The sequence below is a fragment of the Monodelphis domestica genome, chromosome 1 (genome assembly GCF_027887165.1).
Source record: "Monodelphis domestica isolate mMonDom1 chromosome 1, mMonDom1.pri, whole genome shotgun sequence".
Taxonomy (NCBI): domain Eukaryota; kingdom Metazoa; phylum Chordata; class Mammalia; order Didelphimorphia; family Didelphidae; genus Monodelphis; species Monodelphis domestica.
In genome coordinates this window covers 59,579,116-59,594,387 of record NC_077227.1, presented here as the reverse complement: position 1 = coordinate 59,594,387, position 15,272 = coordinate 59,579,116, and the positions used below count along the sequence as shown (strand labels likewise).

General features: G+C 44.1%; 1 protein-coding gene across 4 annotated transcripts in view; it reads left to right on the top strand.

The window, feature by feature from the left end:
- The window catches only part of DLG5 (discs large MAGUK scaffold protein 5), a 156,596-nt gene that overhangs the window by 92,524 nt on the left and 48,800 nt on the right, over positions 1-15,272 (top strand). For 2 of the 4 annotated variants that reach the window (XM_056799654.1, XM_056799651.1), the window contains 4 exons: positions 864-1,123; positions 3,597-3,909; positions 7,832-8,062; positions 12,658-12,842. In XM_056799654.1, the coding sequence (XP_056655632.1) occupies positions 864-1,123; positions 3,597-3,909; positions 7,832-8,062; positions 12,658-12,842 (989 nt within the window). The remainder of the gene's footprint in view (positions 1-863; positions 1,124-3,596; positions 3,910-7,831; positions 8,063-12,657; positions 12,843-15,272) is intronic. The other 2 variants (XM_056799663.1, XM_056799657.1) reach the window with 1 other exon arrangement.

Below are 15,272 nucleotides of genomic sequence, written 5' to 3'. Positions count from 1 at the left end.
CAAATTTGTTTAAAATGTTTTGGGACACGAGTTATAAATTTATTTTATTTTTATATAATTTATATTTATATATATATAAACACATATATATATAAATATATAAAATTTATATAAACTTTATTAAATTTATAAAGTTATAAATTATCTGAGTAATTTACTTGAGTAGGATAACAGATCTTGACATAGGTTTTAAGGTTTGTGCAGTATTTTTATCTTAGTTGTTGTTTCCAAAAATAAGTACACATTAACCTAAGTAAGTAGAGGTAGACAAAGTAATTAGAGTGCTGGACTTGGGATCAGGAAGTCTAGAGTTCAAATCTCGCCTCAGATACTACCTTGGTTGTATGATTCTGGGCTAGTCACTTAACTACTGTCTGTCTTAGTTTCCTCATCCTTATGATAAGGATGATAATAGCCCTTGCCTCACTGGGTTTTGTGAGGGTGCTTGCAATCACTAAGCACTATAAACCGAACAGCAGGCATTTATTAAATATCTTCTGTGAACACTGTGTCAGACCTTGGAGGTACAAATGCAAAGAATGAAAACTATCCCTATTCTTTGGGAGCCCACATTCTACGAAGAGTCGTTCAGTCGTGCGTGTCTCTTCTTGACCCCATTTGATATTTTTTTGGCAGAGGGACTGAAGTGGTTTGCCATTCCCTTCCCCAGTGGATTAAGGCACATAGAAGTTCAGAGACTTGCTAAGGGTCTGACTAGTAAGTGCCTAAGGCCAGATTTAAACTTAGGTGTTCAGTTTCCAGGTCCAGAGCTCTATCCACCGAGCCCCCTAGCTTGCCTCTGTAGTAGGAGAGATTAATATATGTCCCAGAGCTGTTGGCAATCGAGTCCCTTGTGTTTTTAGGTTTTGAAGGAGAATGGGTCATCGGAGATCCTCAACACACTGTATGACACAGCCATGGGGAAGCTGGAGGGACTGAAGAAGGACTACGATGGGCTGAGAAAGCGGTACAATGAGAAGGTCGCCAACCACAACACGGACCTGAGTCGGCTGGAGCAGATGGAGGAGGAGAACAGGCGCCTGCAGAAACAGACGGACACCCTGGTGAAACAGAGAGACACCTCCATCCACTTCCAGCAACAGTACTCCTTATCCCTAAGGCGGTAGGAGCCAGGGGCTGGCAGGAGGGCCAGAGGGCTGGGGAGAAGGGGTCTAGGGGAAGTGGGGCCTGAGATTACGGTCTAGACCGTCTGGCTGCGTGACCTCTCTGGGCAGGCATGGGATCATCATTTGGGAGGCTGATCCTGGCTCCCCCCTCCCCACTCCCCCCCACATCAATAAGAATGATGCATCTCTGACCCCATTTCATCCTCACGCCATTTTTAAGAAGAAGGGCAGGGAAGAGATTTTGGCTTCCATTTTTGTGGATTTGGAGAATGAAGCTTAGAGACCTGAAGGTCCTGCTCATGATGATATGACTGACGAGTAGGGGAATGGGAACGAGAACCCCATTCTCCAGGGCACTTTGCAATAGATCTGAGGCCATTGGGAGCTATCTTGGTCAATTCGAGAGCTGTCTTGGTATCTGTAAAGGCCTTTGAGCCCAGCCTCCTTTGTACAGATGAGCAAACTGAGGCTCTCACAGGTTAAGTGATTTAGTTTTACACAGCAAGAAAGTGTCTGAGGTGGGATTCGAACCTGGGTCTACCTGATTTACTGTCTTACCTGCTCTGTCCTGCTACCTGCTCAGGTTCTGTTCTGCCCAATACCAGGTGGGCACTGCCTTTGAAAAATAATGTGTCCGGTGAGAGTCCTATTCATACTGTCATCAAAAAGGAGTACTATCTCCTTTGAGGAACCTATAGTAGTTATTATTATCGTATGGAGACACACGAAGGAGCTCTGAACCAGAAGTAGATTAAAAGCATTTTTCGTGGCCATGTTTGTTTCATGGATTATGGGGAAGGAGGGTGATGGACTTGGAGTCAGAGAGACCCGAGTTCAAATATAGCTTCTGTGGGTTTTAAAATTAATATTCAATAACTTAAGATATTCTTAAAGTTTTATTAATAATAATTCATCAATAATTTATTATTTTATTAATAATTAATAACAATAAATATATAAATAAATAATAAATAAAAATATAATAATAATTCATTAATTTATTAATAATAACTAAAATAAAAGAACTATCTGAACCCATCCAGGTCGGGAAAAAAAGTGAAAAGCTTAAATACAAACGACCACTCAACGTGCTGGAGAGATGAGAGGAATTCTGGGAGATACTGATGGATTTCTGGGGGATGAAGTCCAAGAGTTCAAAATTCCACTTAAACACTTCACATATTTTATTGCTATGTGACTCCCCTCCCCCCAAGCTCTTATTCCCCCAGACAACTCTCTAAGACTTCAATTTTCAGAAAAGATGCTTATTTACCTTGGTGGAGCAATGGAGTTCCTTTCTGGGAGTTCCCTACACAGATAGGATTCCTCCCCCTCCCCCCCCCCCCCCAGTAAAGTTATTTACCCAGTTACTTGTGAGTGAACTCTTTGTTTTAAGAATGGCAAAATGGCTTTCCAGGACAGCTAGTTAGCTCAGTTGATTGAGAACTAGCCCTAGAGATGGGAGATCCTAGGTTCAAATGTGGCCTCATTTACCTCCTAACTGTATGACCCTGGGCAAGTCACTTAACCCTACTTACTGCCTAGCCGTTACCATGCTTCTACCTTGGAACCAATATTTAGATTTGACTCTGTTTAAAAAAAAAAAAAGAATGGTTTTCTTTAAAAAGCCAATTATATATTCCCCAAAGGACACATTATCTTTGCAAATTCTAGTAACTGCTCCTAAGGTACTATGTTGAGAATTGTACATACTGGTAAAACTGTCATCCTTTTTTTCTAGAAAGTTATATTTTAAAAGTGTTCACCTTGTGGGGCCACCACTGTATGACGCCATGCCCTGCATCCCTGGGTTCGTGTCTGCCATATGTGTGTTTAGGTATTTCAGGAGGCTGAGAATATATATAATATATAATAGAAATAGTCTGTAAAATGAAAGTAGTCATTCTTGTTCTCCCTGCCTTACTGGATAGTTATAATAAAAATGCTTTGTAAAACGGGAAATACTCTATAGATTTTCATGTTTTCATCACTTCTCGTTTCTTCTGAGCTGATCTGTCTTGGGGAGACACAAGCTCGTTGTTCTCGTTGAGAACAGACTGTGTGACTTTGGGCAAGTCACTTTTATGGCTCAGGGCTTCATGCCCCTTGTTTGTAAAATGAAGAGGTTGGACCAGAAGAGGTTGGACCTTCTAGTTCCAAAATTTTGTCATCTTGGTGGATGGGTGGGAGGAAAAAGAGCCTGGAACTCTGGTCTAGGGTAGGAGAATGGGTGTCGCTTTCAACTACTTCCCAGGATTGGCAAAAGACAGAAAAATGTCTGTTTCAGGGATATTGATCCGTGACTTTCCTGGTTGGGGTAAATAGGGGGATTTCACCTGAAACTTCAGAACTGGTTATTCAGGGGAGTTGGGAGTGTTAAAAAAAAAGGCAGCGGAATGAGGGACCAAATTGGCCATCTCTTCTTGGGCTTGGCTCCGTTCATTGCCTGCCTCCTTGTTCTCCCTGCAGGTTTGAGTCAATGCAGCAGGACCTGAACAAGGCAACGGTCCAGAACAAGGAACTTCAGCGGGAAATGGAGCGCCTTCAGTCGGAGGTGACCCGGCTGAGGTCCATGCAGCTGAAGGCTCTGAAGGATGCAGAGAAGTACAAGGAGGAGCGGGATTCCGTCTTCAATGAGTATCAGCTCATCATGAGCGAGCGGGACCAGGTCATCAAAGAGCTGGACAAACTTCAGACGGAGCTGGAACTGGCTGAGTCCAAATTGAAAAACACCACCTCTGAGAAGAGGGTGGCCAGTGAAGAGATGGAAGCTCTGAGACAGGTAGACACGAGCTTCCTCCGGGGTGGCACGGCCTGCCTGCTAGAAGAGGAGGGAGGGAAGCTGGTACACCCGGCCAAACACCCAAGTGGGGGTTTTCTTTGGAAGTCAGGTCTTCCAGGCTTCTTTAGTGAAGGTAACTCAGGGTGTCCATTCTTGGAATTTCTTCAGCAGGTTGGTTCCGTCTCTAGCTAATACTCATAATAATGATGAAGAAGATGATGATAGGTGTATGGCACTTTATTTTTTTTTAAATTTTTAATTTTTTAACATTATTTTATTTGATCATTTCCGAGCATTTGGAGACAAAGATCATTCTCCCCCCCCCCCCCCCCCCCCAATAGTGTATGGCACTTTAAAGTTTGCATCACCCTTTGCAAATATCATTTCATGGGGCAGCTACGTGGCTCGGTGGATAGAGCCAAATCTGGAGATGGGGGGTCCTGGATTCAAATTTGGTTCTTGACATTTCTTGGGCAAGTGAGTTGAGCACATAGTATTTATTACAAGACAGAAGGTAAGGGCTTAAAAAATAACAAGTCTTCTCATTAGATCCTCACAACAACCCAGGAATATAGGTACTATGATTATGCCCATTTTATTTTATTTTATTTTATTTTATTTTATTTTTTTGATTATGCCCATTTTAGATGAGAAAACTGAAGCAGATTGAGGTCAAGTGATTTGACAAGAGTCACACAGCTAGTAAGTGTCTAAGGCTGGATTTCTGGACTTTCTGGCTCATGGTCCAGCCTTCTTCTGTCCACTCCATTCTCCCTCTTGGAATTGGGAGTAAGATCATTGGAAAAGGGAAGATAATAACTCATGAGGTCAGAAGTAGTAGGGCTTAGTAGTAGAAAGAGTATTTGAACCCAGAGACCTGGGTTCATATCTTCCATGAGCAAGTCCTTTCATCTCTGAGCCTCAGTTTCCTTATATATAAAATGGGCACAGTAATGAATCCCTGGAGCACCCAACTGACCAGGTTGCTAGAAATGTTAAATGAAGTGATGCATGCAAGTGTTCTGCAAACTTCAGTGCCTTATTATATATGTCAGTTGTTGTTATTTTCATTATCAAGAACCTCACAGTATAAAATATAATTGGGAAGGTCAAGGCATACTATTTCATGAAGCGTTTCATGCCAGGATGAATTCAGATGATTTTTAAAGTCCATTGCCTCAGGAACAGATGTCCCCCTTAAGGAACAAGCCCTTTGGACTTTGGAAGTTTTCCTTTAACAGTTAATTCACAGAATCTTAGTTGAAACTGATGTCAAGGTCCAAACTGAGATACGTCCCTGGAGGCTTCCACTAGGCACTCCCAAGTCCTGCCAAAATGGTAAGGGAAGAAGTAGAGGGCACTAACTTTGAAACTAAGCCCGTGTCCCTGGAGTGCAGACCCTTGAAGGTCAGGGTAACATGAATGGACCCCCTAGTTGCCCATAGTAACCACCACCTCTAGCATTAGGCTTTTGGGCATGGATTCTGTCTTTTTTCTTCTCTGAAAAAACAGGTTTAGGCTTTTTTTTAACTGAAATGGCATCATTCAAGGTTTTTAAAAATATCTTTATTTTTCATTATTCATTTTTAATTTAATTTTTATTTTATAGTAATTTTTTTAATTTATAGGAATTTGATGATCAATGGGAGACGAAATAGGAGGAAAGGAGATGGAAAACTGGTTATATGGTCCATTTTTGCCCATCGTCTCCCACTGGCTGGCCTCACTATTTCATGAGTCTGGTTATCCACCATGAAATGCAAAAGTGACTTTAAGCTACCATGCATAGGTCTGCTAAGCCCCACACTACTTTAAGTGCTTCATCTTTCCGTGGTGTTCTGGTGTTCTCCATTGAGTGGCAGGTTATTGTTTTTTCCTGTCTGGACTGTTCTGTGCCCATGTGTCTCTACTCTTCTGCCAGTCTCTGTGCGTGTCTGAGGGGTGTGTGGGTGGGTTCGTGGTATGGAGTTCAGGCTTCCATGTTGTGAGTTGTCTGCAGTGCAAGCAATGCCAAACAAAGTGTCTGACCCAGATAGTAAATTGGTGGCATGTAGATGGCCACAGTGGGGATGCCCTAACGTCAGGTTTTCATCATGTACAGTGAGGGTAGCTCCTCCCCAGCCTTGGGGGACACGGGCAGAGGGGGAGGTATTGAGGTGTGATTTCTGGAGGCTTTTGCAGCCTAGAAACTTGCCTGCCTTTGTCTTAGCCTCCCATCATCTGCCTCTTGGTTTTCTCTGACCATGTTCTTTAGGGAACTAGAGGCAGGAGTTGTAATGAGAAATATAAGTTCATGTAATGACCCTGCTCAAAATTAAACCACTTTTGTGCTTAGCCAACACCCTGATTCCAAGTCTAAGAGCTGCCTTAGTCCTTTCAGGGTGAGGAAAAATTCCCTTTCTTGCTTCTCATTTTTCTCTCCCCAAATGCTACCTCTCACGGAGGTGATACGATAGTTGGCAGTTTTTTCCCCAAATTTCTTTTCTATTTTGAGACACGGCAAGGTCATAGATGGGCTTCCCACAATGCCCTTGGAGGCTACTGGAGCGATTAGCAATTCCTTTCCTGACCTTAATTGATGCCTCTTGGAAGCAGGTCTTTATGGTCATCGGGGGGCCAATGAGCCCAGAAGGTGGATGAGTGTGATTCTTTTCAGCCTCGTCCAGTCCAGTGGCTTCCTGCCTGCCTGTCTCCTGCCCTAGAGCTGTATTCAAGGCTTTCGTGGCTTTGGGGAAGGGTCGTTTCATCTTGCGTCCCTTGCGGACCCTTGATTGGTATTTTACTGACAAAGCTCTTTTCTGCCTCTCCTGAATGACTCTAAATGGACCCCTCACCTGTCTGTCCGGCTGGAGGTGGAAGAAAACCATCCTGAGGTTCCTAGGTTGTAAGCACCATCTATCTCTGATTCAAATAAAACAGATTCTCTCTTCTACCTCAATCCTTCCGGCTGAAAATCCTGGTCTGTGACAAGGCAAGGAACCATCTCTGCGTCCCTCTTTTTCCTCTTCTTCTCTAGCCCATTTCCCACTTCTTCCTTCTCCTGGCTTAGTGCGCCTGGCAGGGGAGCGGACTCACAGGGAACCCTCGTGGGTTGTTCGGCTTCCTCCAGCCAGCTGAGGATTTTCCTGTGGAGCCCTACACTGCAGCCCTGCCTGCTTCTTCTTTAGATAGCCTGCTTCCCTCTCTGGGCCACTGTCGTGTCTTCTTTCTCTGGAGCCGGGCACTGGGGTCAGGGGGATGAACTCCAGCCACGTGTTAGGGAGTTGTCTGCAGAGGAAGGTCACCGGGTGAGTCTAGCCCATCAGCTGACTGGGTCCTGTCCTGGCTCACTGCACTTATTACCAGGAGAGAGTGACCGCTCAAGGCAGTCTGAGAGCACGGAAGGGCACCATGCCAGCCTTTGCCGGCACTTATTGGAAACAACCACCTCAGGGTTCTGTCCCCCTCCCCCACTCCAGCCCCACTTCCGGCTGGGAAATCAATTCCAGGACGATATTGGCATATACTTTCTTGAGGGCAGACATGTCTATATCAGCCCCAGCTCTGACAAAGAGAACCGTATGATTTCAAGGAGCAACACATCTTATGTTTCCTACGCCTGGCCATAAAACAGGGCACTGTACCACCCGTCCTTGGTCTCCTCTTTGGCCTCAGGGACATTGGCCATGGCCAGGTGCCCTGCAGAGAGAGCGATGCCCAGGATTGGTCCTTGCCTGTGCTCTCTGGTGCCAGCATGGACTCATCCATTATTTCTTTCTGCCTTGGTCCCCGAGCAAAGCCTTGGGGCTTCGTAACAAAATGCAAACTCCTCCCGTAGAGAGAAAGACCCTTTCGTGGGTCTGTGGCCAGAGGGAAGATGACAACTTTGCTTTTGTTCTCTCTTCAATGTGATACATGTGCCAATGATGGGCTCTTGTTTTAGGAGCTGAACTCAGCTCTGGTGGAAAGAGATCGGGCAGTCTGTGAGAGGAATGAGTTACTGGAAAAATACTGCTACGAGGTGAAGGACAAGGCGGAAGCCCAGAAAGAGCTTGATCAAGCTTGCAAAGATATAGAGGCAGTAAAGGAAGAAAGAGATGTGGCCAGGAAAGAGAGGACAGAAGCTATCATCCAGAGAGACCATCTACTCAGGGAATATTACCAAGCTCGCCAGGTACTGACTGTCTCCCGCCCCCCACCTCCCTTTATGGAGCGAGCCACACTCCTACTGGGAGCCAGAACCATGCTTGGGAATTTGGGGGTATGTGGCCCAGGCCTGACTTGATGGGGGAGAGCTTCCTGTGAAAGCCTGCTCAGCTGGTCCCCCCTGTGTCACAGAAACCACTCAGGGCAGCTCAAAGAGGGAGGCGAAGGGATAGGTAGATCCTTCTTGGGCCATCTTCGACTTTCAAAAATTGTCTTTCCTAGATGAGAATATTTAGGAGGGAGGCTCGGGAGACCCCCAGGAGTGTTGAGTTCAGCTGGATAGTCCAGGGAGTGGAAGGTCTTTCCTAGGTGAGAATATTTAGGAGGGAGGCTTGGGAGACCCCCAGGAGTGTTGAGTTCAGCTGGATAGTCCAGGGAGTGGAAGGTCTTTCCTAGGTGAGAATATTTAGGAGGGAGGCTTGGGAGACCCCCAGGAGTGTTGAGTTCAGCTGGATAGTCCAGGGAGTGGAAGGTCTTTCCTAGGTGAGAATATTTAGGAGGGAGGCTTGGGAGACCCCCAGGAGTGTTGAGTTCAGCTGGATAGTCCAGGGAGTGGAAGGTCTTTCCTAGATGAGAATATTTAGGAGGGAGGCTCGGGAGACCCCCAGGAGTGTTGAGTTCAGCTGGATAGTCCAGGGAGTGGAAGGTCTTTCCTAGGTGAGAATATTTAGGAGGGAGGCTTGGGAGACCCCCAGGAGTGTTGAGTTCAGCTGGATAGTCCAGGGAGTGGAAGGAAAATGTGAGAAGATAGGAGAGGTAGGAAAGGGCCAGGTTATGAAGGCTTTATATTTGCTTTTGGAGAGAATAGGGAGCCACTGGAGTTTAAGTGGGAGTGACAGACCAACCTGTACTCTAGGGAGACCAGTTTGGCAGCTGGTTTAGAGAGGGGAGAGCCTGGAGATGGAGAGACCCATTAGGGTCAGTGTCTTTAAAATGCAGCCCACCCATGGCCAGATGGAGAGGTAGAATGGGAAGCGCACCTGGATTGGGGAGTTAAGAGAACAGGGTCCTGCCCCTGACTTTGCCACGAGCTCTTTGATGTTACTTTGGGTTTTTCACCTCATCTGTAAAATGGAAGAGGTGGGACTGGGATTCCTCTAAGCTATGAAATTCTATAACCCCATTTCCAGTTTCCCAAGTTCTGTTTTCTTCCCATTAAGGTAATTATAGTAATTTTGGCCTCTTTTCTAGATAGACGGACCTTTTGATGGGGAGGCGGCGGGGGGAAGGACTGGTTAGTAAATTTTATTCCCTTCCAGTCCGTGTCCCTCCCCACAGCCCAAGGGAAAAAAAAAAGAAGCCGTGATCATGTTCTTAGGAAGGGCTTAGGAGCTGACCCTAGTGGAATCTTGTGCTCCTTGTTCTGTTTTGAGACTATCAGGGAGGGGTAGAGGGAAGCTAGAAGGAAAAAGAAGGTGTTCTCTCCTCCAGTGAAGAGCTCAGTTTCAGAGGCTTGGGATGGATTAGCTTAGTGCCTTCCTTGGCGGAGGTGGATAACGCAGGAAGCCTCCTCAGTTGTTCCCCACACTTCGCTTAATGCTTCAAGGCTCTGCCTCTGTTGAATGTGGTCTCGCTCCCCATTATTCCATGTGCTTTTTTTGTGCTTTGGGAGGGAGGGCCTCTGTCCCTGTGCCTTTGGTGAAATTCTGTGCAGGCTGTCAAGGCTCTCTTTTGGTGTCTGCTTTGCTGCTCTGAGAGAAAAAGAGGCTTGGGGTGAAAGGGAAACTCTGTCTATGACAAATCTTGCCCTCGGGGAATGAACTGAATTTGTATTTCCAATTTCTGATTCTCAGTTACCAGAAAGAACATCAGGGGACAGGGAGGGGAGAAAAGTAGGCTAACCCATTCCGCTTCTACAGGAAATTGCTTTTTCTATCAGTCAGATGTTTGAATAAATATTTCATTGGCTGATTGGAAAAATCTCCCGCAGGTCTTTCAGAAGTGTAGTGGGCTAGAATATTTCTTCCCTTTCCTCTCTCTGGGTGACTGAGCGATGGGGGGAGTTGGAAGCACAAATAGACAGATGGCAATTCTGTCATGTTCACGCTGTTGTTTACTCTTGGAGGAAGTTCAAAGCCTAAAGCCTTCCTGGTGATGGGCTGTGGCATTCATTTGGCTGGATCTGGTTTTCAGCGCCCTTTTAGAGAACACCAGGCAGCCCTCCATAAATGATGAGTTAGCCAACATGGGAGATGAGTGCTCTTGACGTGCCTCCTGGTTGATGGAAGTGAAGGATCCTAGATCCTTTGAGTATTTTCCCCACAACTCCTTGTCACCTTGAGGCATGGATTCTCAGAATTTAGGGGAGACAAGTTGGGACTTTATTACAGCATTTAGGTAGAATAGTTTATTTTAACACTAAAATAAAAAACTGACTGTTGATTTGTGCAATATGTAATGAATAGAATTATAATCATATTTAGATTAGGAAAGAATGTTTAAAGGTCAATGAGTCTAACTAGAACTAGAATTTGTGAGGTGTTGGAAGTTACACACATTATTTTTCCCTAGTTTATTTGAATTGTGTGACTGTTGGGTCTAAACGGATTTTAAAGTTCCAAAGGTCAGGAATATTGAAGATTTTAAGGGGGAGAAAAAGGGACTTGCTTACCCAGTAATCTTTATGTTGTAAAACAAAATGGTGAAAGATAGCCATAATAGACATCAGCTTCTTCATGAAGAGTGGAGCCTCTCTACAAAGGGTTTCTCCAAAAGATTTTGATACATGGATATCTTGCTTCAAAAGAGATTCCCAAAGTCTTTGTGGGCAATGTTCAAGTAGACAAGTATTTACTAAGTGATCACTGCATGCAATGGAGATACAGAGAAAGGCAAAAGTAGCCCCTGCCCTCAGGGAGCTCACATCCTAATGGGAGAAACAAACATGAAAGTAACCAAGTATGTATAAGATATATGGACAGAGTAAGTGGAGGAAAGGCAACTGGGGAGAGGAGGAGTCAAAGGGGAAAGAATTGGGAAAAGACTCTCAAAGAAAGTGGTTCTTGAGTTAAGTCTCAAAAGAAGCCAGGGAACCCAAACAACCAAAACAAATTCCTGTTGTTGGAGTGGACAATCTTACATTTGATCCTTCCATTATTTGAACCCTGTCTTTTTGGGTGACTGAACTTTTTTGATTTGGGCATTTGTTCCTGTGTCGATATTGGCAAGTCCCATCAGATCGCAGGAGCTAGAATGTGATTTTTGTATTGCATCCTCTTCTCTCAGGGGCTGGCTATTTATATGTATATATAACCAGTGCCACATAACTAGTAAAATCGTTATATGATGGACCAGAGCAGAGATGGCTAGCTAACAACTTGGATGAGAGACAGGATTCAGAAAGGTCTTGACAGGTAGAATTAGGGAGACTAGTTTATTTCAACATTGAGCCAATTACAGTTGGATGAAATTCAGGAGTGATGAATATAAAAGTCTTTTCATTTGGGTTCAGAAAAATCAACTTTCAATGACAGAGCACGGTAGGCGTGGTTTAGACAGCCGTCTGAAAAAGACAGGGAATTTACCTATAGAATTCAACTATGTGATGAGGCAGCCAAAAAAAGCTATTGTAATCTTGGACTGAAATAAAAAAGTCTTCACTTCCAGGAATGAGGAGGTAGTGATCCCTTTGTACTCTCTACTTTCAGATTACACGAGGAATGTTACGTTTGGCTCTGGGCACCAGTGTAAAAAGGACCTTGATTTAACGGGTCAGTGTCCAGAAGAGGGCATCTAGGATAATGCATAGTGCCTGGCACATGGTAATAGACACCGAATAAGTGTTTGGTGTTGCTGCTGTTGCACTAGAGTCTTGAGCCCATGTCGTATCAGGATTAGTGGAAGGACCTGGAGATATTTAGGCGATTAAAGAGAAGGCTCAGGGGAGACACGACTCCTGTGTTCAGATATTTACAGGGCTGTCATGTGGAAAAGGAAATGGATTTGTCTGGCCCAGGAGACCAGAACCAGGAGCAAAGCAGAATTTTTAGAGGAAAAATTAGGCTTAATGTTAGGGGAACAAAACAGTAACCTAATGTGCAATTATTGCTGTGGAGAGTAGAGTAAAATGCCTCAGGAGGGAGAGAGGGTTCCTGCTCCTCCTTGGAAGTCTCAGGGCAGAGGCTGGACACCTATTTGGCTCGGGTGTTAGAGCAGGGCTAGGAATTTCTTTTGGGTTTGGATTGGTTTAGGTAGCAAGTTCTCTTCTAGGCGTGTGGTCTTGTGATAAGAATGGATACAAGATAGACGACTTGGGGAGTCAGCGGACTTCAGGGCTAGTCAGATGCTTCTGTCTGGTAGGGTTCCTGTAGACTTATTTTGACCAGGTTGGCAACAGCCAGTGTCAGGCCCCATTCTATCATAGATAATAGATGATAGATAAATTGAATTGGAGGGCCAGGTTGGGTTAGGGCGGAATACGGTAGGGATCGGTCCCAGCCCCGCCCCCTGTCCTTTGTCAGTTACACCTTTGTCAGTTACACCTCTAGGGTCCAAGATAGGGGATATTTGGAGCTGGCATGCTAAGGAATGCAAATAAACTTCTCCATCTGTCTGACCTTACAGATACAGGATTCAGCCACCCTGGACATCGAGCGAGCCAACAAAGAGATCGAAATGCTCCGGAAGCAGTATGAAGCCATGTCCCAGGAGCTCAAGGAAGCCATCCAAGAGGCAGAAGTGGCCAAGTGTAGGCGAGACTGGGCCTTCCAGGAGCGAGACAAGATTGTGGCAGAAAGGGAGAGTATACGGTAACGTAGCGCTCCAGGGCCCAGGCGGTGTCTCCTCCCCCCTCCCCCTCCCCCCTAGAATTTCCCCTGCAGCCCATCTCGTGCCTCCTAACCAATGAGTGAAGATTCGTGCCAGGTACCCGGCTTGGTGCCCCATTGGATGCGTCAGATCGCATTTGCTGAGTGCTTTCCCAGCGTTAGATGTACTTTCTGTTCCCCAGCTGCATGTTCCCCTGCTTCTCTTGGCAGTTTCAGGGGCTTGGAGGCTGCTTGACCCATGAGGTCCACAGCTCTGATGATGCTGGCGGAAGCCCTGCCCTTTGACCTAGAGGAAACGGAGGTCCCAGGACAAAATAGCAGCTACTCAGGGTCCTCGGACAGCCCAGAACCCAAGTGTTTTCATCGTCAGTCTTGGGCTTCAGCTGGAGGGAGCCCGAGTGGCAAAAACCAGCCGGCAGATGAGTTGTTGCTTGGGGTTGTGGCTGTAGTCACATCGCTGCAACGTCCAGCAGTGCCCTTTTCCGGGTCTCTTCATTTGCACAGTGGAAAGAGTAACATAGCAACATGCCAGCCTGTTTCCCAGGATTGTTATGGGCATCTCATGCTAATACACTTGGAGAATTCTTAAGCACTCTAGGGACGTGGTGTCCTGGATTTGTTTGAGGGACCAGCTCTTCCTCGTGTTACCTTGGACACGTCTCTTTGATCTTTTTTTTGAGGTCCTCTGGAGTAGTAGGTAGGGTGCTGGACTCTGGAATAAGGAAGGACCTGGGTTTTTGAATTATGTTTTATATGTGACTCCTGGGCATGTCACTTAACTTCTTTCTGCCTCAGTTTACTTTTCTATAAAATAGGGATAGGATGGTACCCACCTTGTAGAATTTAAAATTTTATTTATTAATATAAAATATAATTTTAATTATATTTATATATAATTTATATAAAATATAAAATCCTCTCTATCAAATTTTTTTTTAATTAAAAACTGTTTTCTTTCCTTTCTCCCTTTCTTTTCCCCATTGTTTTCCAGTTAAAAAAAAAAACACCATAGAAAATTCTTGTAACAAATATGAAGAGCCAGGCAAAAACAAATTCCCACATCAGGCACCTTGGGTCTATCACCTCTGTCTCAGGAGGGTAGTGTACTTCTGTGGTTGCAGGATTCTCATTAGTCTGAATGAGATCATGTATATGAATTAATTATAAATAATTAAATAAAAAACTAAATAATACCAACTAAATAATATTTATATATTTACATATATAAATATTTACACATATAAATAAATAATATAAAAAATAAATAATAACTAAATAAAAAAACTAAATAAATGCACACTGCTGACTAACATTATTCTTCATCTCAAAAATGGGGAAAATTATACTCCCTATTTCACTTGGTTGTTAATAAAGATGCAGCAAGCTAATGTGCGGAAAACATTTTGTCCACAAGACAGTTGTTTATGAACATTAGCTCTTATTATTCCTTGAAAAGGGCAACGAGGTGGTTCAGTGGATTGAGAGCTAAGATTATAGGTGGGAGGTCCTGGGTTCAAATGTGGCCTCAGATACTTCCTAGCTGTGTGACCCTAAGCAAGTCACTTAACCTCTTAACTTAACTGCCTAGTCCTTGGCATTTTAATGCCTTGGAATAGATTCTAAGCATCAATTCTAAGATGGAAGTTAAGATTTTTAAAAAGAAAAGAAAAGGACAGCTTGTAGCTGAGGGGTTACAGGGATCTCTTTTATTTTATATATATTCCTATTTATTTTTCTATTTATATAACACTTAATATATTTATATATATTTATATGGATACATATATACTTATATATTATATGTGTGTACTTATATATATATATATTTAATATATATATTTCAGTCATAATGAAGTACTTGGGTCTATACTTGTGTTAGCCCACCTTGCTGATTCACAATCTTGTGTTGTGTTTTTAATGACCAGTGGATAGTTTAGAAAAATGTGGTGCTTGTTTGCTTCTATTCTGCCCTGCCCAAAACATAGAGAGGCCAGTGGGTGCCTCCTTAACCCTTGTCCTCATTTGGCAATATCATCTATCTTTGGGTCTTCCTAACAGAACTTGTTTCCATCATTCTATGCTCTTAACACTACCAGGTCCGAGCTCATAAGTGAGCTCCAACTCACAAAGAAACTGTTAACTCTTCTGTCATTGAGGTAGTAAGAGCGCTCTAGCTCTCTCACTGCTCCTAGTTTATATATTCATTATTCCAAAGGTCTTCTGCAAATAATAAATGATTTAGGAAGGGTAATAACTCTGGAGGTGATTGTCAGTGTGGCTTAATGAATAGGGTGCTTAACTTTGTTCAAGGATCTGAGCTCAAATTCTGGGCACTTAGTTACCTGTGGGATGATGGGTAAGAGAGAGGTCCTTAGAATCACTTAAATTTGCATTTCTCTAATAATTAGTGAT